This window comes from Bombina bombina, chromosome 2, assembly GCF_027579735.1.
Source record: "Bombina bombina isolate aBomBom1 chromosome 2, aBomBom1.pri, whole genome shotgun sequence".
Classification (NCBI taxonomy): domain Eukaryota; kingdom Metazoa; phylum Chordata; class Amphibia; order Anura; family Bombinatoridae; genus Bombina; species Bombina bombina.
In genome coordinates this window covers 341,273,155-341,298,104 of record NC_069500.1, presented here as the reverse complement: position 1 = coordinate 341,298,104, position 24,950 = coordinate 341,273,155, and the positions used below count along the sequence as shown (strand labels likewise).

Below are 24,950 nucleotides of genomic sequence, written 5' to 3'. Positions count from 1 at the left end.
TTGGAAGACACATCCGCTGACCAAGACTTTAGCCAAAGCACTCTGCGCGCCACAACAGCAAACCCTGAATTTTTCGCCGCTAATCTAGCTAATTGCAAAGCGGCATCTAAAACAAAAGAGTTAGCCAATTTAAGTGCTTGAACTCTGTCCATAACCTCCTCATACGAAGATTCTTTACAGAGCGATTTTTCTAGTTCCTCGAACCAGAAACACTCTGCCGTAGTGACAGGAACAATGCATGAAATTGGTTGTAGAAGGTAACCTTGCTGTACAAAAATCTTTTTAAGCAAACCCTCTAATTTCTTATCCATAGGATCTTTGAAAGCACAACTATCTTCGATAGGAATAGTAGTGCGTTTGTTTAGAGTAGAAACCGCCCCCTCGACCTTGGGGACTGTCTGCCATAAGTCCTTTCTGGGGTCGACTATAGGAAATAATTTCTTAAATATAGGGGGGGGACAAAAGGTATGCCGGGCCTTTCCCACTCTTTATTTACTATGTCCGCCACCCGCTTGGGTATAGGAAAAGCGTCGGGGGGCACCGGAACCTCTAGGAACTTGTCCATCTTACATAATTTCTCTGGAATGACCAAATTGTCACAATCATCCAGAGTAGATAACACCTCCTTAAGCAGTGCGCGGAGATGTTCTAATTTAAATTTAAATGTCACAACATCAGGTTCAGCTTGATGAGAAATTTTTCCTGAATCTGAAATTTCTCCATCAGACAAAACCTCCCTCATGGCCCCTTGAGATTGGTGTGAGGGTATGTCAGAACAGTTATCATCAGCGTCCTCTTGCTCTTCAGTGTTTAAAACAGAGCAATTGCGCTTTCTCTGATAAGTAGGCATTTTGGATAAAAGATTTGCTATGGAGTTATCCATTACAGCCGTTAATTGTTGCATGGTAATAAGTATTGGCGCACTAGATGTACTAGGGGCCTCCTGTGTGGGCATAACTGGTGTAGACACAGTAGGGGATGATGTAGTATCATGTTTACTCCCCTCATTTGAGAAATCATCTTGGGCAATATCATTATCTGTTGCATTACTGTCCTTACTTTGTTTGGACACTATGGCACAATTATCACATAAATTTAAATGGGGAGACACATTGGCTTTCATACATATAGAACATAGCTTATCTGATGGTACAGACATGTTAAACAGGCTTAAACTTGTCAACAAAGCACAAAAAAAACGTTTTAAAATAAAACCGTTACTGTCACTTTAAATTTCAAACTGAAAACACTTTATTACTGAATATGTGAAAAAGTATGAAGGAATTGTTCAAAATTCACCAAAATTTCACCACAGTGTCTTAAAGCATTAAAAGTATTGCACACCAAATTTCAGAGCTTTAACCCTTAAATTACCGTTTTTACATTTAACCCCTATACAGTCCCAGAATGAGGCTCTGTCTATAACTAGAAAGGCCCCCATCTGAAAAAGGTGTCCAACACAGTGCCTGCCGTTTTTCTAAACATTCCCCAAGATTATAATACCAATAATTAGTTAGAATCTGCATAATATGCCTAGTAAAGCAATTGTTTTAGCCCAGAAAAATGTCTACCAGTTTTTAAGCCCTTTTTGAAGCCCTTTATTCTTTTATGTTTAACTAAGAAAATGGCTTACCGGTCCCCATGAGGGGAAATGACAGCCTTCCAGCATTACATGGTCTTGTTAGAAATATGGCTAGTCATACCTTAAGCAGAAAAGACTGCTAACTGTTTCCCCCAACTGAAGTTACTTCATCTCAACAGTCCTGTGTGGAAACAGCAATCGATTTTAGTTACTGTGCTAAAATCATCTTCCTCTTACAAACAGAAATCTTCATCCTTTTCTGTTTCAGAGTAAATAGTACATACCAGCACTATTTTAAAATAACAAACACTTGATAGAAGAATAAAACTACATTTAAACACCAAAAAACTCTTAACCATCTCCGTGGAGATGTTGCCTGTGCAACGGCAAAGAGAATGACTGGGGTGGGCGGAGCCTAGGAGGGATCATGTGACCAGCTTTGCTGGGACTCTTTGCCATTTCCTGTTGGGGAAGAGAATATCCCACAAGCAAGGATGACGCCGTGGACCGGACACACCAATGTTGGAGAAAGCTCCCTTACCACCAGTGACTGTGGCAATCATAGCCAGAGATTTACCCTGAAAGCAATCTGTGTTAAGATACCATATCAGCAGAACAATATTTAAACCACAAGCACATCTAGCTAAAACAGCTAATGCAGCATTTTTAGCATGAATGCAAATCATTTCCACCACTGCATCACAAATAAAGCTATTCACTGTTCCCAGGAGATTAATGTGATCCTGAATCTCATCCAAAATGATTTCCCCAGAAACTATTTCAGAAAGGTTGTCACACCAAACAGCAGGAGCAGCAGCTACACAGGCAACACAGACAGCATATCTAGCAACACAGACAGTAGATCTAAACACAAAGCCTGCAAGCTAAAGGGACCATTAAAAGAGGACTTGTCCTCCAAAGCAATATTGGTACGCCTGACAAGTGTGGAAATAGCTGCATCCACCTAAGGAATAGTTTCCTAAACCTCTGTATTAACAGCAGCAATAGGAAACAGATGCAGAAGAAACAAACGGAATACATGGCTTCCGCCATTCCTTAGAAATGAGTCAGGCACAGCAACAGAAGGTGGCTGTTTGGGTTCTGCTTTAGAGGAATTTATTAGTCCTCTTAACTGGTTGCTTAACTGTATCAGAAAAATCTTCTACCACTAAAGCAATTAAAAACTCCCACAATAAAGCATTTAAAAAGTGTTGGAAAAAGTTCAGATGAACATCCTGGCAGCAACCTTGATAAGGTAAAAACACTCTGAAGCACAGCAAAACCCTGTTTAGAGTTAGAGACAGACTCAACACATGAGGTACAAAGCTGAACAGGGGGAAACATCTGAGAATCCTTACAAAGCAAACACAAACTGTAAGGGGTTAAAATTTCAGAGGATCTCCTGTCAGCTGATTGACCAGAGGCTTGAGCTGCACTAGTTTGATCCATAGTAACAGTAAGAAAATGGCTTAAAGGGACATGAAACCCAAAAAATGTCTTTCATGATTCAGATAGAGAATACAATTTTAAACAACTTTCTAATTTACTTCTATTATCTAATCTGTTTTATTCTCTTGGTATCATTTGTTGAAGGAGCAGCCGTGCATTACTGGTTTCTAACTGAACTTATGGGTAACCCAATCACAATCAGTTTATATATGCAGCCCCTAATCAACAGCTAGAACCTAGGTTCTCTGCTGCACATGAACTTTCCTAGATAAACATTTCAGCAAAGGATAACAAGAGAAAGAAGCAAATTAAACAATAGAAGTAAATTGAAAAGTTGTTTGAAATTGTATTCTCTATCTGAATCATGAAAGAAATTTTTTTTGTGTTTCATGTCCCTTTAAGTATCAGAGATAGACTGAAGCACGTAAGTAATACAAAACACAAATAAAATTAAGATTGAAGGGAAGAAAAGGCACAATGCAAAACTGGTTAACCCTGTTGATCAGAGTACCTTAGCACTTCCATCGGTCCGGAGAGCCTACCTCAGCTGAATAGATTACAGCAACACAGAAAAAGGAAAGGATTACTTCAGAAAGACAAGCTAAAAAGCAGAGGCTTGTGCAATGTTAAATGCGGGCAGCAGATGCTGCCTGCCACCGCAAGGCCGGGAAGACATGAGAGCAAACATTGTCCTCACAGCAGTTGATAAATGGAGCCCTCTGTAAAGCTCGTTTACAAGTTCATACAAATAGCAGGTGGGCTATGAAGGTATTAAGTATTTACCTGCCAGCACCTTCTTTCGCTGTGATTAACTCAGCTGCAGCAACTTGCTACCTGTAGACAAGCGCATCAAGGGCAGTGCAAGCCCAATGTGAAGTACTTAAGTAAAAGTATCTACAATCCAGAGGATTGGTGGACAAGTCCACGTTTCACTGGGAGAGGGCTGTGGATTCACAAGGAGCAGCTCACAGTAGACCAAGGGATTGGTGGGCAAGTTCACATTTCACCTGTGTGGCCTATGACATTTCTCACTGAGAAAAGATCTTTGACTGCCTGGCTGATAACTACTTGTCTACCTCTCTGACTGACAGGGTACTGCAAGGAAGATATGAGCCTCAGATCGGTTACAGGACCCCTATAAACATTGAGTAGATAAGCACTTCAACTTTCACCTCACTCCTCATCAAAAAAGCAAAACAAAATGACTGAAGATCATGGGAAGTGTAAGGGATTTAAAGCTCTGGTGTGTTGGGGTGTCTTTTGCCTTCTCCTAGTGGTCAAGGAAGCAAATTCCCATACATGATGACTCATGGACTCTAACCATCTGATGTAAGAAAAAAGGATGAATGTGTCAGTTACCCTTCTCCAGCTTTTACACAATATTTTCTTTTCTCTTGTTGCAACATTGGGGAAACTGGACTGATCCCCAATGAAAATCATTGGAATATTATCCTGGTCTGTCAACACTTACCTTAGTCATATCACGATCCATCTTCACCACTTTTTCCATGTTAGCACCAGTACCAAGACGGAATGGTCGTCCCTCGGAACTACTATAAAACAAAGAACACATTAACAGACTGAAAGTGCAGTAAAAAAAAAAATATATATATACTTTTCTACAGAGAAAAAATAAAAAAACAAAAGACAAATGTAAAATAGATATACATTTGTTATATAAAGTGCACTATCTTGGTAAGCTCAAAAGGGAATAGCACTAACTAAAAAAATTCAAGACGGTGAGATCAGTTTAAACAATTATCCCATGAAACAAGAGTTCAAACATTGAATGCTGCATAGATGTAACAATTCTTTGCGAACAAATATGCAAAACTTATTTTGTGATACATGGAGAGTGAGGGAATGAAGCAAAGCAGATCAAAACAAGAATTCTGTAATATGTTAGAGCATGATAATATAGCACTAAGCATGTGTGTAAATCTATGGAAGTGCATGATCCTATTCCCTAAGACATGTTTACAGCATTTGTTGACTTTTACAGGATTTAGAAAGTATTACAGTTTCCTTAATACCTGAGTAATGGCTGAAGAACTTCATGGGATGACTGATCTTCTCTTTTGTGGATAAAAATGGACAGTTTGCCATCAACTGCTTCACTCTCCTCACCAGTATCTTTGTCTCCCTTTTGGGAACTCTTTGGACTGTTTTTAGACAATGCACCTTCAGGCTCAGATGATGTAGGAGAAAGAACAGTCTGACAACCTATAAAGAAAATATGAATGAAAAAAGACTGGAGATGTCTTGACTTTATATACATATGTACATTATTAAAGGGATACTTAACCCAATTTTTTTCTTTAACGACTCAGAGCATGCGATTTTATTGATTTTAACATTTATCAATCTTGACACAAACAGCATACATTAATGAGAAACAAAGAAAAAGAATACATGAAAGTATGCATTACAGTACAGTACATGCATTATTTACAGAAAAAAGAAACAAATCAGTAAGCGTTACAATAATGCAGTATTATTAGTAAGGCTAACCTAGTAAAAAAAAAAAAAGTCAAACTGTATAAAGTAGCCTGTTCTTTAGACTAGCTGTTCGGGCTGGGAGGGTGGGGAGAGAAGAGAAAAAGAATGAATATATATATATCTTCTCTCTTTTCTTTCTCCTTTTCCAATTATATAGGATATTACCAGATCCCCAATAGAACTATTTCACTATTTCTAAAGGGGTAAATAAGATGTTCTATTTTAGTTAAAGAAAAACTTTTGATAAATGGGGACCATTTCTCAAAAATAAAGGTCTCTGTCATTATTTATATTTACATTGTGTTGTTCTAATATATATTGTTTTTTTCAGATAATTCTTAATTTAAGAATATTAGGAATGTTTGCCTCTTTCCACTTCCTAAAGCTCAGATATCTAACCACTAAAAAAATAATATTAATCAGCTTTCCCCCCCCCCAACTTTTTATTAATAGAAAATACTCACAATACAATATGCCAGATAATGTCTAAGTGAAGACTGTTATACAATTAGGGCTGCAACTAACGATTATTTTCATAATCGATTAATCGGCCGATTATTTTTTCGATTAATCGGATAAAATATATATATATATATATTTTTTTTAATATTTTTATTGAGGTTCTTTTCTAAACATACAATTAGTAGCAGTAAGAACATACATATAAAAGAAAATAAATTGTTACAGGGTAGGCTGTTAAAACAAAGCTGAGAAATGCACAGGATACTTAATGACAACCTACACTGTGAGTACAGGCAGTAAATGCTGCTTAAACTGTAAGCCCACCAAAAGATTTGAGTGGCCACTCACCACACTCTTGCACCACACTCTTGCATTAACCCTGATATAAGGTAGGTGAACATTAATGTGTCAGGGCCACTCATGGACCCCGGATGAAGAACCTCTGGTTTTCTTGCTTTTTGATACTTTATTATGCTTAACACTTGCTTTTTACGTTTTGATACTATAGTTAGAATGAACATTTTAACAGGGTAGTAGAACTTTGAGAGAATGTAAATAGAACTCTGCCTGACATATATTTGTAAAATAATAATAATATACTAAACCAAAGGTGGAACTACTTAAAAACTAGGAGAATATAGCTACATATATCATAAAAATTGAAAGAATAAGAGGGAGTTAAAGGTAAGGTTGCCACATAAGAAAGGTCCTTATCAAATCACGTATGAGTTACATACTAATCAGCCAAAGTCTGAACAGTGATAGATCATGCCCAAAACTTGTTCCAAGGTAAATATCCACCTACATTGGGATGTTATATATGATTAGTAAAAACTAAAAAAAAAAAGGATAGATATCTCGCCACCCCGGCCGCTGGCAACAAGACATCAGCTTAACATGGTTCGTTAAAACATTATATGAGTAGGGGGAAGTCAAAAGCTATAATATATTTTAGGGCATAACTAGACAGGAGGCCGATTACGCTTTCTAGAAAGAAGCAATAAAGGAGTATATAAGTAAAACAACTGCTAAGAAGTGGGCATAGCACTGTATATATTATTAAGTAATAAATAGGTCAAAAGTAATGCGGAAGGCTGGTAAGTAGTGGATAAAAGGGACCAAAAGTAATGCGGAAGGCCTGTAAGTAGTGGATAAAAGGGACCAAAAGTAATAATATGGACATCACAAAGAAACAGATTACTCAGGTGAACTGGTTCCCACTATGTTACTGAGCTTGGCGTCCCCATATAGGCAGGAGACATAGTTATAGAATCACAGGGTTTTCATTAAATAAATCATGGGCAATTTAAGGAACCTGCAACTATTAGACAGATAGTCCCCAGTGATGATATACATGTTTCAAGTGTACACATTGTTCAAATGAGACTTCAGTATCAATATACATAGGATACAGAATACAATAACTCTAAGGCTCAACGCCTAAATAATAGGCTCCTACTGTTACTGAACTTGACATCTCTGTAAATACAATGAGAGTGATCATGGCTTCTCTAAGCAAGGAAATGTGTGAAGAAGTAGCCCTAAAAGCTATAACTGTGGAGATATATGATATAGTAATATGATGTAATAGGACATCATATCATATAGAGCAGAGAATACTATATGTAAATAAATGAATGATGGAAGCCATTAAGCAGTACACAGGATGTTACTAAAAACAATTAATGTGCCATAGACGTTGAAGCTTTTAAAAGGCTCATCTTAGGATCCCTAAGTTGTCTTAACTTGAAATTCTGGTATACATATTAGTATAACTAGGGAGACTTGACCACTCTAACTCAGTTGCCACCTTCATATTAAAATCTTATCTAAGATACTAACTGTACCAGTCGCAGGACATAGCCTCATCAACTAAGGGATGTTTCGTTCTATAAGTCTGGTAGTTTTCTCCAGCAACCGCAATCATGTTCACAATAATAAACAGAAAAATAACTCCAAAGAATAGAATAACGTCAGTGCTCAAGTCCAGGTGTAACAATGATATGTGGGTGCAGATAAAAAATCATCAATACTCTTACTATAGTAGTCACATACACTCACTGCGGCTAATAAGACACTTTAACAGCCGTGCATATAGATATATCTTCTTTGGACCCATTTTTGCAAGGATCGTCAGTGTCACTCCAGAGGAAACTATTTGCGGCCCCACCTAACTGTGATAAGTCTGCCCTACTGCTTTAACAGGGAGCCGGTAAGAATAAATGGAGGTTGCAAGCAGAGGAGTCCAGTGTGAAACGTCTCAGTCACGGAGAGAGGACTGCAGCAAGCCTCCTGGGTCCCAGTCCAGGCGCATCAAGGGGAAATGAGACCGGACTACCAGGAGGTAATATGAGCCTGACAGTTGTACTGCTCGTGGTAGTGTAGGGCCGTTGCGCTGGGTGCAGACTTCTGCCAGAATCTCCATTGCGGTAATTGTACTCCAAGCTCTCCTCAATTGCATGCGGTTTTCCAGGTCCCAGATGGTAACTCGTAGCCATGTCGCTCTTTGTTCTTTAGGAGTGTGTGCAAACAGGGATCCTTTGGGTAAATATATTTCAGCTGCTAGGTTCAGTGAAATGGTTTGCAGGCTATCTGCTTCATCACTGTGAAATTTCCATGTCCCGGCAACAGAACTCACAGCATCGCTTATGTAGCCGTTAGCCGTTTTCTCATTTTTCAGTATAGGCAGCATGATGCTGGAGTCCGTTGATCTCTTACTGTTAATCTGTGTGCAGAGGGGGCGCTGAGGTCTCACCATGTTATCGCTCCCTCCTTCCATTAGGACAGGCTTAATATGGGTGGCTGCCTGCGGCAAATGAATGCTATTGGGCTTGAGTGTTGAATTCAGAATATTCTCAAAGGCGGCATGGTGGTTTGCTAGCATATGTTCCAGCTCCCTTAAAATATCCCTAGCGTACTCCATAGTCTATTATGTAGATCTGTAGTCAGGCAGATTAAGTAGAGTGGATTTTCACTAACGCATACTTAGTGCCTCTTAACGACAGGGCCGAGGGCGTCCCGCCGGGGGGTATAATGAAGGGCCGAGATCTTATAACGGCTCCAGGCGCTGATGCCAGCAGCAATTCCGTTAACTAGAGGTATGAAAAGTTGTGGCTTCAAAAGTACAGAGCAATGCTGGTAGTTAGTTACATAGATCGATCTGTAAAAAGGTAAATTTTGAAGATTTATGAAGAAAAGCTGTAGCAGCACACAGCAGTGCGACTGAACATGCCCGCTGCCCGGAAGTTCCCCCCAAATATATATTTCTTTCATGTAATTAGCAAGAGTCCATGAGCTAGTGACGTATGGGATATACATTCCTACCAGGAGGGGCAAAGTTTCCCAAACCTCAAAATGCCTATAAATACACCCCTCACCACACCCACAATTCAGTTTTACAAACTTTGCCTCCTATGGAGGTGGTGAAGTAAGTTTGTGCTAGATTCTAAGTTGATATGCGCTCCGCAGCAAGTGGGAGCCCGGTTTTCCTCTCAGCGTGCAGTGAATGTCAGAGGGATGTGAGGAGAGTATTGCCTATTTGAATTCAGTGATCTCCTTCTACGGGGTCTATTACATAGGTTCTCTGTTATCGGTCGTAGAGATTCATCTCTTACCTCCCTTTTCAGATCGACGATATACTCTTATTTATATACCATTACCTCTGCTGATTTTCGTTTCAGTACTGGTTTGGCTTTCTACAAACATGTAGATGAGTGTCCTGGGGTAAGTAATTCTTATTTTCTGTGACACTCTAAGCTATGGTTGGGCACTTTATTTATAAAGTTCTAAATATATGTATTCAAACATTTATTTGCCTTGACTCAGAATGTTCAACATTCCTTATTTTCAGACAGTCAGTTTCATATTTGGGATAATGCATTTGATTCAATCATTTTTTCTTACCTTAAAAATTTGACTTTTTTTCCCTGTGGGCTGTTAGGCTCGCGGGGGCTGAAAATGCTTCATTTTATTGCGTCATTCTTGGCGCTGACTTTTTTGGCGCAAAAAATCTTTTCTGTTTCCGGCGTCATACGTGTCGCCGGAAGTTGCGTCATTTTTTGACGTCCTTTTGCGCCAAAAATGTCGGCGTTCCGGATGTGGCGTCATTTTTGGCGCCAAAAAGCATTTAGGCGCCAATGTGGGCGTATTATTTAGCGCCAAAAAATATGGGCGTCGCTTTTGTCTCCACATTATTTCAGTCTCATTTTTTCTTTGCTTCTGGTTACTAGAAGCTTGTTTATTGGCATTTTTTCCCATTCCTGAAACTGTCATTTAAGGAATTTGATCAATTTTGCTTTATATGTTGTTTTTTCTCTTACATATTGCAAGATGTCTCACGTTGCATCTGAGTCAGAAGATACTTCAGGAAAATCGCTGTCTAGTGCTGGAACTACCAAAGCTAAGTGTATCTGCTGTAAACTTTTGGTAGCTATTCCTCCGGCTGTTGTTTGTATTAATTGTCATGACAAACTTGTTAAAGCAGATAATATTTCCTTTAGTAATGTACCATTGCCTGTTGCAGTTCCCTCAACATCTAAGGTGCAGAATGTTTCTGATAACATAAGAGATTTTGTTTCTGAATCCATCAAGAAGGCTATGTCTGTTATTTCTCCTTCTAGTAAACATAAAAAATCTTTTAAAACTTCTCTCTCTACAGATTAATTTTTAAATGAACATCATCATTCTGATTCTGATGACTCTTCTGGTTCAGAGGATTCTGTCTCAGAGATTGATGCTGATAAATCTTCATATTTATTTAAAATGGAATTTATTCGTTCTTTACTTAAAGAAGTACTAATTGCTTTAGAAATAGAGGATTCTGGTCCTCTTGATACTAATTCTAAACGTTTAGATAAGATATTTAAATCTCCTGTGGTTATTCCAGAAGTAATTTCCAGAGAATGGGATAAATTGGGTAATTCATTTACTCCTTCTAAACGTTTTAAGCAATTATATCCTGTAACGTCTGACAGATTAGAATTTTGGGACAAAATCCCTAAAGTCGATGGGGCTATTTCTACCCTTGCTAAACGTACTACTATTCCTACGTCAGATGGTACTTCGTTTAAAGATCCTTTAGATAGGAAAATTGAATCCTTTCTAAGAAAAGCTTATCTGTGTTCAGGTAATCTTCTTAGACCTGCTATATCTTTGGCTGATGTTGCTGCAGCTTCAACTTTTTGGTTGGAGACTTTAGCACAACAAGTACCAGATCATGATTCTCATAATATTATTATTCTTCTTCAGCATGCTAATAATTTTATCTGTGATGCCATTTTTGATATTATCAGAGTTGATGTCAGGTTTATGTCTCTAGCTATTTTAGCTAGAAGAGCTTTATGGCTTAAAACTTGGAATGCTGATATGGCTTCTAAATCAACTCTACTTTCTATTTCTTTCCAGGGTAACAAATTATTTGGTTCTCAGTTGGATTCCATTATCTCAACTGTTACTGGTGGGAAAGGAACTTTTTTACCACAGGATAAAAAATCTAAGGGTAAAAACAGGGCTAATAATCGTTTTCGTTCCTTTCGTTTCAACAAAGAACAAAAGCCTGATCCTTCATCCTCAGGAGCAGTTTCAGTTTGGAAACCATCTCCAGTCTGGAATAAATCCAAGCCTTCTAGAAAGGCAAAGCCTGCTTCTAAGTCCACATGAAGGTGCGGCCCTCATTCCAGCTCAGCTGGTAGGGGGCAGGTTAAGTTTTTTCAAAGAAATTTGGATCAATTCTGTTCACAATCTTTGGATTCAGAACATTGTTTCAGAAGGGTACAGAATTGGTTTCAAGATGAGACCACCTGCAAAGAGATTTTTTCTTTCCCGTGTCCCAGTAAATCCAGTGAAAGCTCAAGCATTTCTGAATTGTGTTTCAGATCTAGAGTTGGCTGGAGTAATTATGCCAGTTCCAGTTCTGGAACAGGGGATGGGGTTTTATTCAAATCTCTTCATTGTACCAAAGAAGGAGAATTCCTTCAGACCAGTTCTGGATCTAAAAATATTGAATCGTTATGTAAGGATACCAACGTTCAAAATGGTAACTGTAAGGACTATCTTGCCTTTTGTTCAGCAAGGGCATTTTATGTCCACAATAGATTTACAGGATGCATATCTGCATATTCCGATTCATCCAGATCATTATCAGTTCCTGAGATTCTCTTTTCTGGACAAGCATTACCAGTTTGTGGCTCTGCCGTTTGGCCTAGCTACAGCTCCAAGAATTTTTACAAAGGTTCTCGGTGCCCTTCTGTCTAATCAGAGAAAAGGGTATTGTGGTATTTCCTTATTTGGACGATATCTTGGTACTTGCTCAGTCTTTACATTTAGCAGAATCTCATACGAATCGACTTGTGTTGTTTCTTCAAGATCATGGTTGGAGGATCAATTCACCAAAAAGTTCATTGATTCCTCAGACAAGGGTAACCTTTCTGGGTTTCCAGATAGATTCAGTGTCCATGACTCTGTCTTTAACAGACAAGAGACGTCTAAAATTGATTTCAGCTTGTCGAAACCTTCAGTCACAATCATTCCCTTCGGTAGCCTTATGCATGGAAATTCTAGGTCTTATGACTGCTGCATCGGACGCGATCCCCTTTGCTTGTTTTCACATGCAACCTCTTCAGCTCTGTATGCTGAATCAATGGTGCAAGGATTACACAAAGATATCTCAATTAATATCTTTAAAACCGATTGTACGACACTCTCTAACGTGGTGGACAGATCACCATCGTTTAATTCAGGGGGCTTCTTTTGTGCTTCCGACCTGGACTGTAATTTCAACAGATGCAAGTCTCACAGGTTGGGGAGCTGTGTGGGGATCTCTGACGGCACAAGGAGTTTGGGAATCTCAGGAGGTGAGATTACCGATCAATATTTTGGAACTCCGTGCAATTTTCAGAGCTCTTCAGTCTTGGCCTCTTCTGAAGAGAGAATCGTTCATTTGTTTTCAGACAGACAATGTCACTACTGTGGCATACATCAATCATCAAGGAGGGACTCACAGTCCTCTGGCTATGAAAGAAGTATCTCGAATTCTGGTTTGGGCGGAATCCAGCTCCTGTCTAATCTCTGCGGTTCATATCCCAGGTATAGACAATTGGGAAGCGGATTATCTCAGTCGCCAAACGTTGCATCCGGGCGAATGGTCTCTTCACCCAGAGGTATTTCTTCAGATTGTTCAAATGTGGGAGCTTCCAGAAATAGATCTGATGGCGTCTCATCTAAACAAGAAACTTCCCAGGTATCTGTCCAGATCCCGGGATCCTCAGGCGGAAGCAGTGGATGCATTATCACTTCCTTGGAAGTATCATCCTGCTTATATCTTTCCGCCTCTAGTTCTTCTTCCAAGAGTAATCTCCAAGATTCTGAAGGAATGCTCGTTTGCTGGTAGCTCCGGCATGGCCTCACAGGTTTTGGTATGCGGATCTTGTCCGGATGGCCTCTTGCCATCCGTGGACTCTTCCACTATGACCAGACCTTCTGTTGCAAGGTCCTTATTTCCATCAGGATCTCAAATCCTTAAATTTAAAGGTATGGAGATTGAACGCTTGATTCTTGGTCAAAGAGGTTTCTCTGACTCTGTGATTAATACTATGTTACAGGCTCGTAAATCTGTATCCAGAGAGATATATTATAGAGTCTGGAAGACTTATATTTCTTGGTGTCTTTCTCATCATTTTTCTTGGCATTCTTTTAGAATTCCGAGAATTTTACAGTTTCTTCAGGATGGTTTAGATAAAGGTTTATCCGCAAGTTCTTTGAAAGGACAAATCTCTGCTCTTTCTGTTCTTTTTCACAGAAAGATTGCTAATCTTCCTGATATTCATTGTTTTGTACAAGCTTTGGTTCGTATAAAACCTGTCATTAAGTCAATTTCTCCTCCTTGGAGTTTGAATTTGGTTCTGGGGGCTCTTCAAGCTCCTCCGTTTGAACCTATGCATTCATTGGACATTAAATTACTTTCTTGGAAAGTTTTGTTCCTTTTGGCAATCTCTTCTGCCAGAAGAGTTTCTGAATTATCTGCTCTTTCTTGTGAGTCTCCTTTTCTGATTTTTCATCAGGATAAGGCAGTGTTGCGAACTTCTTTTGAATTTTTACCTAAAGTTGTGAATTCTAACAACATTAGTAGGGAAATTGTGGTTCCTTCATTATGTCCTAATCCTAAGAATTCTAAGGAGAAATCATTGCATTCTTTGGATGTTGTTAGAGCTTTGAAATATTATGTTGAAGCTACTAAGTCTTTCCGAAAGACTTCTAGTTTGTTATCTTTTCTGGTTCTAGAAAAGGCCAGAAAGCTTCTGCTATTTCTTTGGCATCTTGGTTGAAATCTTTAATTCATCTTGCCTATGTTGAGTCGGGTAAATCTCCGCCTCAAAGGATTACAGCTCATTCTACTAGGTCAGTTTCTACTTCCTGGGCGTTTAGGAATGAAGCTTCGATTGATCAGATTTGCAAAGCAGCAACTTGGTCCTCTTTGCATACTTTTACTAAATTGTATCATTTTGTTGTATTTTCTTCTTCTGAAGCAGTTTTTGGTAGAAAAGTACTTCAGGCAGCGGTTTCAGTTTGAATCTTCTGCTTATGTTTTTCATTAAACTTTATTTTGGGTGTGGATTATTTTCAGCAGGAATTGGCTGTCTTTATTTTATCCCTCCCTCTCTAGTGACTCTTGCGTGGAAAGATCCACATCTTGGGTAATCATTATCCCATAAGTCACTAGCTCATGGACTCTTGCTAATTACATGAAAGAAAACATAATTTATGTAAGAACTTACCTGATAAATTCATTTCTTTCATATTAGCAAGAGTCCATGAGGCCCGCCCTTTTTTTGGGGTGGTTATGATTTTTGTATAAAGCACAATTATTCCAATTCCTTATTTTATATGCTTTTGCACTTTTTTATCACCCCACTTCTTGGCTATTCGTTAAACTGAATTGTGGGTGTGGTGAGGGGTGTATTTATAGGCATTTTGAGGTTTGGGAAACTTTGCCCCTCCTGGTAGGAATGTATATCCCATACGTCACTAGCTCATGGACTCTTGCTAATATGAAAGAAATGAATTTATCAGTTAAGTTCTTACATAAATTATGTTATTTTAAATAAAAGCCACATACTGAGTGTTACAAATAGAAACATCAGACTAAAACTTTACATTAACACAACTGTTTGTTCAGTTTTTAAGCAGCAGAACACATTTTTATAATTAAGCTGTAAGGTTAGGAAAAATTAACTAGTCCGCTCTAAAAATGACAGATATATACTTATAGAGGTTGAATCTGGTACATATTAGCACAATTGATTAAAAATATAAAAAAACAATAAAAAAAACAAACAGTCAAAAGTGCTAAGGACTTTATATCAATAACAGGACAAAGCCTTACACATTTATCTATACAGTACATATAATCCGCAATAGCAAGCAATCCGCTAATAATAGTGCAAACAGATAATAGTGCACATCAATTCAAATAACTCCCATCAATCTAGAGCTAGATGTAAATAACAAGCTCGGCACTATAAAATGCAACGCATAGTCCCAAATCACCTGATTTAATAATAATCCAAATGATGACTCCTAGTATTCCTGGGATGCACATAAGCCAGGAGTAGTTGTAAACTTATACTGTCCTGAAGTCTGTAGATGTCCTTTAGGCTAAGGACATCACCATAAAACACAATTCCATGTGCAGGAGCTCATTGGAGTGAAGAAGCTGGTGCTGTGCACAGACCAACTAATCAATTATGAGATTTGTTGACAACTACTTTCATTATCGATTATAACGATTCGTTTTTGCAGCTCTATATACAATCAACAATAAGGTATACGTAAACTGTCAGTCCATACATATTGGAAAGTGGAAAAAGAACTTGAAAAAAGGGGGGACTTCAATTGGATGCTGGAAGCCTGAGATTTCAGATTGGCCTCTTTCACACATACTTATCCATATCTATTAGTCCATATGGAGCTATCTTCAGAGAGTGAAAGTGGTGTTAAATATAAGGTCCATATATATTAGCCAATTCAATAACTACAAGTTCGTCAAACATTTTACGCAACAAGGTCTAGTAATCATGCAGTATAGACAACTATATTATATACTTTTTATAGAAAGCAACAAGCCATTTCATTCCAATTAATCTCCCCCTGAGGAGGAGAGATGTAAGACATGAAAAAAGGGGGGGGGGGGAGGGGGGTCCAATTGGTATATAAGATAAATTATACTAATGCACTAATCTAATTTAGGTGGAGAGTGAAGAAGTGTTTGCCAGTAAAACTGAATGTTGTGGAAGAACGGTAGACTGCCGTTTCTGAAATGAGAGTATTCCTCCATTTCAAGGAGCTCTGAGATGTTATGTAACCATTCCTGCAGGAGGGTACAGAGTGGGACCTCCACTTGCGTGCAATGAGCAGTCTTACACTGTTAAGGCTATATTGCAATAGGAGACAAAGAGAACTGATCAGCCATAACAGTTTTTAGATTATTGGTGATATCCCTCCAAAAGGAGAGTAGCTTTGGGCAATGCCACCAAATAGGGGCCATTGTGCCCAGAGACCCACACCCCCTCCAACATGATGCGCCAGCATTGGGGTATATACGCTTTAGCCTAACTGGGGTGAGGTACAATCGGAATATAATTTTATGATTCAGTTCCAAAATTCTAGGAGAGGAGGATGACTTAGTGGAGTTATAGAATATGTTTTCCCATTGCTCATTAAAGATGGAGAGGTCAAGATCCCTCTGCCAATTTGAGTCATAAGAGAAGGGTGGGAGGGTAATGGATTCGTCCAGTATTTGTTTTGCTAGTGATAGGGACCCCCAAGGCACCACCCCTTTATAGCACAGACGCTCAAAATTTGTCAGGTCCCTCAAGAGGTCTTGTCTGTGGGGTGACGTCCCTATTAGGTGCGTTAGCTGCGCGTGTTTTAGCCATTTGGAGAATATAAGCTAACTGTGTTTTAGGCTTGAGTGTTCCTTACTGTGTCAGGCAAGTAAACGGTATTGTAGGGCCAATATCCGTAAGACGGGGTTCTACTAATATAATTCCCTTGCTAAACTCTGCATTAATGGGGACGGGTGTCATTGGGGAGATAAATGAGGAGATTAACTTATTTTTAGACCGTATCGAGTCCCAAATGCAGAAAATATGGGCATACAGTGGTGATGTTTTAGCTAGGGATGGCCTGCTGGTGTGTTTAATCCAACAAAGTGGACCGATCGAGGGGGAGTTTAACAAGTGAGAGTCTATAGAGGTCCAAGACTTAGTGTAAGTGCTTTCATGCCACTCCAATACCCTCTGCAGGACTACAGCTTTGTAGTACTGGGAGATCAAGGGTAGCCCCAACCCACCTCTGCCCAGTGGTATATTGATCAGCTTTTTATGTTGAGACTTTTGTGTCTCCTCCCATAAAAATATTATTTGTATAAGATTAATATCTTGCAAGGGGAGATTGAGAATATTAAATGCCCAGTAAATTATTTTATGCCACAGTTGGCAAATCTTAGGGCAGTCCCATATCATGTGCACCAGGTTGGCCCTTGGATATGAACATTTTGGACACAAACTGAAAAACATAATTTATGCAAGAACTTGCCTGATAAATTCATTTATTTCATAATGGCAAGAGTCCATGAGCTAGTGACGTATGGGATATACATTCCTACCAGAAGGTGGCAAAGTTTTCCAAACCTCAAAATGCCTATAAATACACCTCCCACCACACACATACTTCCTTTTAACATATAGCCAAAGTAGTGAGGTGTAAAAAAGGAGTAAAAAAGCATACAAAAAAGAGGAATTGGAAAATAATATTGTGCTTTTATACAAAAAATATAACCACCAAAAACAGGGTGGGCCTCATGGACTATTGCCATTATAAAATAAATGAATTTATAAGGTAAGTTCTTACATAAATTATGTTTTCTTTCATGTAAATAGCAAGAGTCCATGAGCTAGTGATGTATGCGATAAAATACCCAAGATGTGGAAGTCCACAGAAGAGTCACTAGAGAGGGAGGGATCAAATAAAAACAGCTATTTCCGCTGAGAAATTAAATCCAAAAAATAAGATCTTCTTAAAAACAGAAGAATCAAGCTGAAACAGCTGCCTGAAGAACTTTTCTACCAAAGACTGCTTCAGAAGAAGCAAATGCATCGAAATGGTAAAATTTAGTAAATGTATGCAAAGAAGACCAAGTTGCTGCTTTGCAAATCTGATCAACTGAAGCTTCATTCTTAAAAGCCCAAGAAGTGGCAACTGATCTAGTAGAATGAGCTGTAATACTCTGAGGCGGAGACTGTCCCGCCTCCAAATAAGCCTTGTGAATCAAAAGCTTTAACCAAGATGCCAAAGAAATGGCAGAAGCTTTCTGACCTTTCCTAGAACCAGAAAAGACAACAAATAGACTAGAAGTCTTCCTGAAATCCTTACTAGCCTCAACATGGTATTTCAAAGCCCTTACCACATCCAAAAAGTAACGATTTTTCAATTGAATTCTTAGGATTCGAGCACAAAGAAGGAGCAACAATTTCCCTACTAATGTTGTTAGAATTCACAACCTTAGGAAGAAATTTAAACGAAGTCCACAAAACAGCTTTATCCAGATGAAAAATCAGAAAAGGAGACTCACAAGAGAGAGCAGACAATTCAGAAACTCTTCTAGCAGAAGAGATAGCCAAAAGGAACAATACTTTCCAAGAAAGTAGTTTAATATCCAAAGAATGCATAGACTCAAAAGGAGGATCCTGCAAAACCTTCAAACCAAATTAAGACTCCATGGAGGAGAAATAGACGTAATAACAGGCTTGATATGGACCAAAGCCTGAACAAAACAGTGAATATAAGGAAGTTTAGCAATCTTTCTATGAAATAAAACAGAAAGAGCAAAGATTTGCCCCTTCAAAGTACTTGCAGACAAACTTTTATCCAAACCGTCCTGAAGAAACTAAGATTCTATGAATTCTAAAAGAATGGCAAGACAATTTATGAGAAGAACACCAGCAAATATAGGTTTTCCAAACCCAATAATAAATCTTCCTAGAAACAGACTTTCATGCCTGAAACATAGTATTGATTACTGAGTCAGAGAAACCTCTATGGCTAAGCACTAAATGTTCAATTTCCATATCTTCAAATTTAGTGATTTGAGAACCTGATGGAAAAACGGACCTTGAGACAGAAGGTCTGGCCTTAGAAGGAAGTGGCCAAGGTTGACAACTGGACATCCGGACAAGATCCACATACCAAAACCTATGAGGCCAAACTGGTGCTATCAGAAACACATGCAATTGTTTCATTATGATCTTGGAGATCACCCTTGGAAGAATAACTAGAGACGGAAAAATATAAGCAAGTTGGTAAGTCCAAGGAACTGCTAACGCATCCACCATCTCCGCCTGAGGACCCCTGGACCTGGAAAGGTATCTGGAAAGTTTCCTGTTTGAATGGGAAGCCATCAGATCTATTTCTGGTAGACCCCATACCTGAACAATCTGAAAAAACACATCTGGATGGAGAAACCACTCCCCCGGATGCAAAGTCTGACGGCTGAGATAATCCGCTTCCCAATTGTCTACACCTGGGATATGAATTGCAGAAATTAGACAAGAGTTAGATTCCGCCCAAGAAAGTATCCATGATACTTCTTTCATTGCTAAAGGACTGCGAGTCCCTCCCTGATGATTGACATATGCCACAGTTGTGATATTGTCTGTATGAAAGCGAATGAAAAGTTCTCTTTAATAGAGGCCAAGCCTGAAGAGCTTTGAAGATAGCACAGAGTTCTAAAATATTATATTTCTAGTTCTAAAATATAATATAGACAGTTCCCCAACCTGTAAGACTTGCATCTGTTGAGATCACAGTCCATGAAGGACAAACAAAAGAGGTCCCTTGAATAATGATGGTCCAACCACAAGGACAGAGAGAGCTGAATGTTGGGATTTAAGTATATCAATTGTGATATCCGAGTATAATCCCTGCACCATTAGTTCAGCATGCAAAGCTGCAGAAGTCTTATATGAAAATGAGCAAAGGGGATCGAGTCATGGACACCGACTATCTGGAAATCTAAAAAGGTGACCCATGTCTGAGGAATCAAGAAACTCTTTGGTAAATTGATCCTCCAACCATGTCTTTGAAGAAACAACACTAGTTGATTTGTGTGAGATTTTACTAAATGAAAAGATTGAGCTAGTACCAAGATATAATCAAAATAAGGAAACAATGCAATACCCTGCTCTCTGATTACAGATAGAAGGGCACCGAGAACCTTCGAAAAGATTCTTGGAGCTTTCGCTAGGCCAAATGCAAGAGCGACAAATTGGTAATGCTTGTCTAGAAAAGAGAATCTCAGAAACCAATAGTGATCTGGATGAATCGGAATGTGAAGATAAGCGCCCTGTAAGTCTATTGCGGACATGCAATGACCTTGCTGAACAAAAGGCAGAATAGTCCTTATAGTCCCCATCTTGAAAGTTGGGACCCTTCCAAACGATTCAAAAACATCAGATCCAGAACTGGTCTGAATGAATTTTCTTTCTTTGGGACAATGAATAGATTTGAATAAAAACCCAAGCGAAACTGGTATAATCACCCCTGAAAGCTCCAGATCTGAAACACACTTCAGAAAAACCTGAGCTTTCACAGGATTTGTTGGAACATGTGAGAGAAAGAATCTACTCACAGGATGTCTTATTCTGAAACCTATTCGATACCCTTGAGAAACAATGCTCTGAATCCACTGATTCTGAACGGAATCTGCCCAAATGCTTTGAAACAATTTCAATCTGCCCCCCACCAGTTGAACAGGATTGAGGGCCGCACCTTCATGCAGTCTTGGGGACTGGCTTTGGCTTTTTATAAGGCTTGGATTTATTCCAACTTGAAGATGGCTTCCAATTGGAACCAGAGTCCTTATAAACTATTACCCTGAAAAGACATAGATAGTAATCTAGATTTAGATACTATGTCAGCATTCCATGATTTAAGCGATAAAGATCTTCTAGCTAGAATAGCTTAAGACATAGATTTAACATCAATCTTGATGATATAAAAAATAGCATCACAGATAAAATTATTAGCATGTTGAAGCAAACGAACAATGCTAGACAAATCAGAATCTGTTTCCTGATGTGCTAAGCTATCCAACCAAAAAGTTGATGCAGCCACAACATCAGCCATAGAAATGGCAGGCCTGAGAATATAGCCAGAATGTAAATAAGCTTTCCTTAGATAAGATTCAATCTTTCTATCTAAAGGATCCCTTAAAAAAAAGTACTATCTTCCATAGGAATAGTAGTACGTTTAGCAAGAGTAGAAACAGCCTCATCAACGTAAGGGACTTTTCCCCAAAACTCCAAATTAGCCACTGGTAAAGGATATAACTTCTTAAACCTAGAAGAAGGATTAAAAGAAGCACCAGGCTTAGACCATTCCAAAGCAATCACATCAGAAACCGCATCTGGAACAGGAAAAACCTCAGGAGTAATCACAGGAGGTTTAAAAACAGAATTTAAACGTTTACTGGATTTGTTATCAAGAGGATCAGACTCCTCAATACCCAAAGTAACTAATACTTCTTTCAACAAAGACCGAATATATTCAATCTTAAAAAGATAAGATTTATCAATTTCAATGTCTGTAGCAATATTTCCTGAACCAGATCCTCTTCAGAGGAGGATATTTCAGTATGTTGTCGGTCATCACAAATTTCATCAGTTTTATGAGAAATTTTAAACACTAAGGAGTTCTTCTAGGTCCGAAAATCTCTAAAGTAATTCAAAGCAACTTTGAACCACTAATTGCTGAAATTAAAAAATTGCTTAACAGATAGGACTACAAAGAAGTCTCATGGATGGGTCACAGTGCCACCCTCAAAATGTCCATTCTACCTAAAGTACTGTATCTATTCAGATTTATCCCATACACGGTACCTAAATCATACCTATCCCAACTACACTCTTTGTTTCTAAAATATGTATGAAAAGGTAAGACTCCGAGAATCGCCAACCGCATTTTACAACTGCCTTACTCTAAAGGCGGCATAGCCTTCCCCACAATACATTTATATCATGATGCTACAAGACTGACTCATATAGCAGGTTGGAGTAATATGTTAGAAAGATCTGGATGGTTTTACCTAGAGATGGCTCTTCTTTCCAGGGGTATTAAACTAGGAGACCTGATATGGGTCCCTAAACATAGACTGTTGGATCTTTCACTCACCAACGATATCATCAAAAATAACTGCCTCACTTAGCACACACTTCGACATCATAAAGAACTAGCCCCACATCCACAGCCTTAAAGGTTTACTCACTGGTCTCACAAATATACACGAATCCGACTGGTCTGGATGGAACTTTACAGAAATTAGCGACCTATAAAACTAAAATAAACTGCTTAACTCTAGACTAATTACAGAACAGATAGATGAGGCACCTAAATGGCTCCCCTTTGAAAGTGACAAAGTTATAAGCCTTTGTCAAGCATGGGGTTTCCCAAAGACCCATTTGTGTGAATGCACTAATTGGGAAACAAGATGGAGAGTTAGGAGTAAGCTGGTTAAACCAATGACGGATCAACCATCTCCTCTGCCTTGGAGACTACAGTGATGCCACATTACTTGGCAAATTAAGGCAAGGGAAAGAGAACTAAATGAACAGTTTACAGCTAATGACATACAACGGACAACCATGCTAACTAAAAGATCCCTACATTGCACCTCATACCTTGAGACCTACTTCAAGGTTCTCCTAAAATGGTACCTAACCCCACGTAAACTAGCTAAAATCTACCCTAGTGCGTCCCCAAACTGCTGGAGACAGTGTGAAGAAGTTGGTTTGAAATCTCATATTTGATGGTCATGTCCACAATATGGATCGCTACTGGGCTCCCATCTAACTTTAAACCGTACTATTTTTTTTGTTGTTGTTTTTTTCCCGTTTTCTTTCTTCTTTCCCTCCTTGTCTTCTTATCCTTCCCTTTTTCTCCCTCCTCTCTCCTTCTTCCCATAACCCTATCCTTTTGACCAGCTGGAAATACCCTTTTCTCCCTTCCTCTTGGATCGTAATAGTGTTACTTAAATGGGTCCTAACCTTATTGTAATCTGATGGTTATTTTGCTGAAAATATGTCTAATTTAAAAGTTTGTACTTTCTGAATGCCTAACTTCAACTGTGAGGTCAATAATGATAAGTAAAATCTACCTCACTTCTTATTTTTCACCTAGGTTACTTTCTTATCGCAGAATTCTCTCAGTGATGGAATTTAGTAATTTTTATTGTGGTCGTTTGACCACTTTTTGCATAACATCTATGTTGGGACATTTTCTCTCTAGCAGGGTTAACTAACATGTAAAGCTAACCCTAGTTGATTTTGTTATTATAAACTAAATGTTACTACGTTATCATTGTTAAAAACAAGGATTTATGTAAAGTGCTGCTTTTATTACACTTGCTGTACAAATATTATCCTTAATAAAAATCTTTTTTTTTTTTTAAAAAAGAACATACAAAAGAAAATAAGAACACATAGAAGAATAGCCACAAATAAAAATTACTGTCAAACTGTGTCTATGTGAAGACCCAACACCTATATTTTCTCAAAAGGTTTACCCATGTTGCTGTGCCTTTAATCATATTTGAATGTAAAAACAAAATGTATGCTTACCTGATAAATTCTTTTCTTTCCTGGCATGGAGAGTCCACAAATCAATTCTAATTAATAGTGGGAATTTAACTCTTGGCCACCAAGAGGAGGCAAAGAACACCCCAGCAAAGCTGTTAAAGGGACACTAAACCCACATTTTTTCTTTCGTTATTCAGATATAGCATGCAATTTTAAGCAACTTTCCAATTTACTATTATCAATTTTTCTTTGTTATTTTGCTATCTTTATTTGAAAAAGAAGGCATCTAAGCTAAGGAGCCAGGCAATTTTTGGTTCAGTACACTGGAAAGCACTTTTTTATTGGTGCTATCAAATCGGCAAGGACAACCTAGGTTGTGAACTAAAAATGGGCCGGCTTCTAAACTTCCATTCTTGCTTTTCAAATAAAGATAGCAAAAGAAAGAAGAAAATTTGATAATAGGAGTAAATTAGAAAGTTGCTTAAAATTGCATGCTCTTTCTGAAATATGAAAGAATTTTGGTTCAGTGTCCCTTTAAGTATCACTACCACTTTCCATAAACCCCCAGTCAATCAGCCGAAGGTATATGGAAAAAGAAGAGGAGACAAAGGGTATAGAGGTGCCTGAAGTTTAGAAAATGACAAAAGGCGTCTTAAAATTAAAATAAGGGCGGGTCGTGGACTCTCCATGCCAGGAAAGAAAACAATTTATCAGGTAAGCATACATTTTGTATTCTTTCCAATGGCATGGAGAGTCCGCAAATCCATTCTAATTACTAGTGGGAACCAATACCCAAGCTAGAAGACACAGAATGGAAGGGAGGGAGAACAAGACAGGCAGACCTAAACAGAAGGCATCACCGCTTGAAAAACTTACCTACCAAAGAAATCCCCAGCTGATGCAAAAACATCAAATTTGGAAAATTTGGAAAAAGTATGCAACGAGGACCAAGTGGCCGCCTTGCAGATTTGGTCCACAGAAGCCTCATTTTTAAAGGCCCAGGAAGAAGAGACAGCCCTAGTGGAATGAGACTTAATCCTCTCAGAAGGCTGTTGTCCAGCTGTCTCATAAGTCAACAGAATAACACTTCTCGACCAAAAGGAAAGGGTAGTTGCTTGGAGATAGAACTTCAGAACATGCACAACATCCAGGTTATGCAACAGACGTTCCTTATGAGAAGGAGGATTAGGACAGAACGAAGGAACGACAATCTCCTGATTGATATTGCGGTCCGAAACCACCTTAGGAAGAAATCCCAATTTGGTATGAAGGACCGCCTTATACGCATGAAAAATAAGGTAAGGGTGATAACACTGCAGAGCCGAAAGTTC

General features: G+C 38.6%; 1 protein-coding gene across 1 annotated transcript in view; it reads right to left on the bottom strand.

The window, feature by feature from the left end:
• Positions 1 to 24,950, bottom strand: part of HECTD4 (HECT domain E3 ubiquitin protein ligase 4) — a 666,929-nt gene that overhangs the window by 273,430 nt on the left and 368,549 nt on the right. The window contains exons 36-37 of the mRNA XM_053699752.1: positions 5,065 to 5,254; positions 4,503 to 4,584 (exon numbers count right to left, since the gene is read on the bottom strand). Of these exons, the coding sequence (XP_053555727.1) occupies positions 4,503 to 4,584; positions 5,065 to 5,254 (272 nt within the window). The remainder of the gene's footprint in view (positions 1 to 4,502; positions 4,585 to 5,064; positions 5,255 to 24,950) is intronic.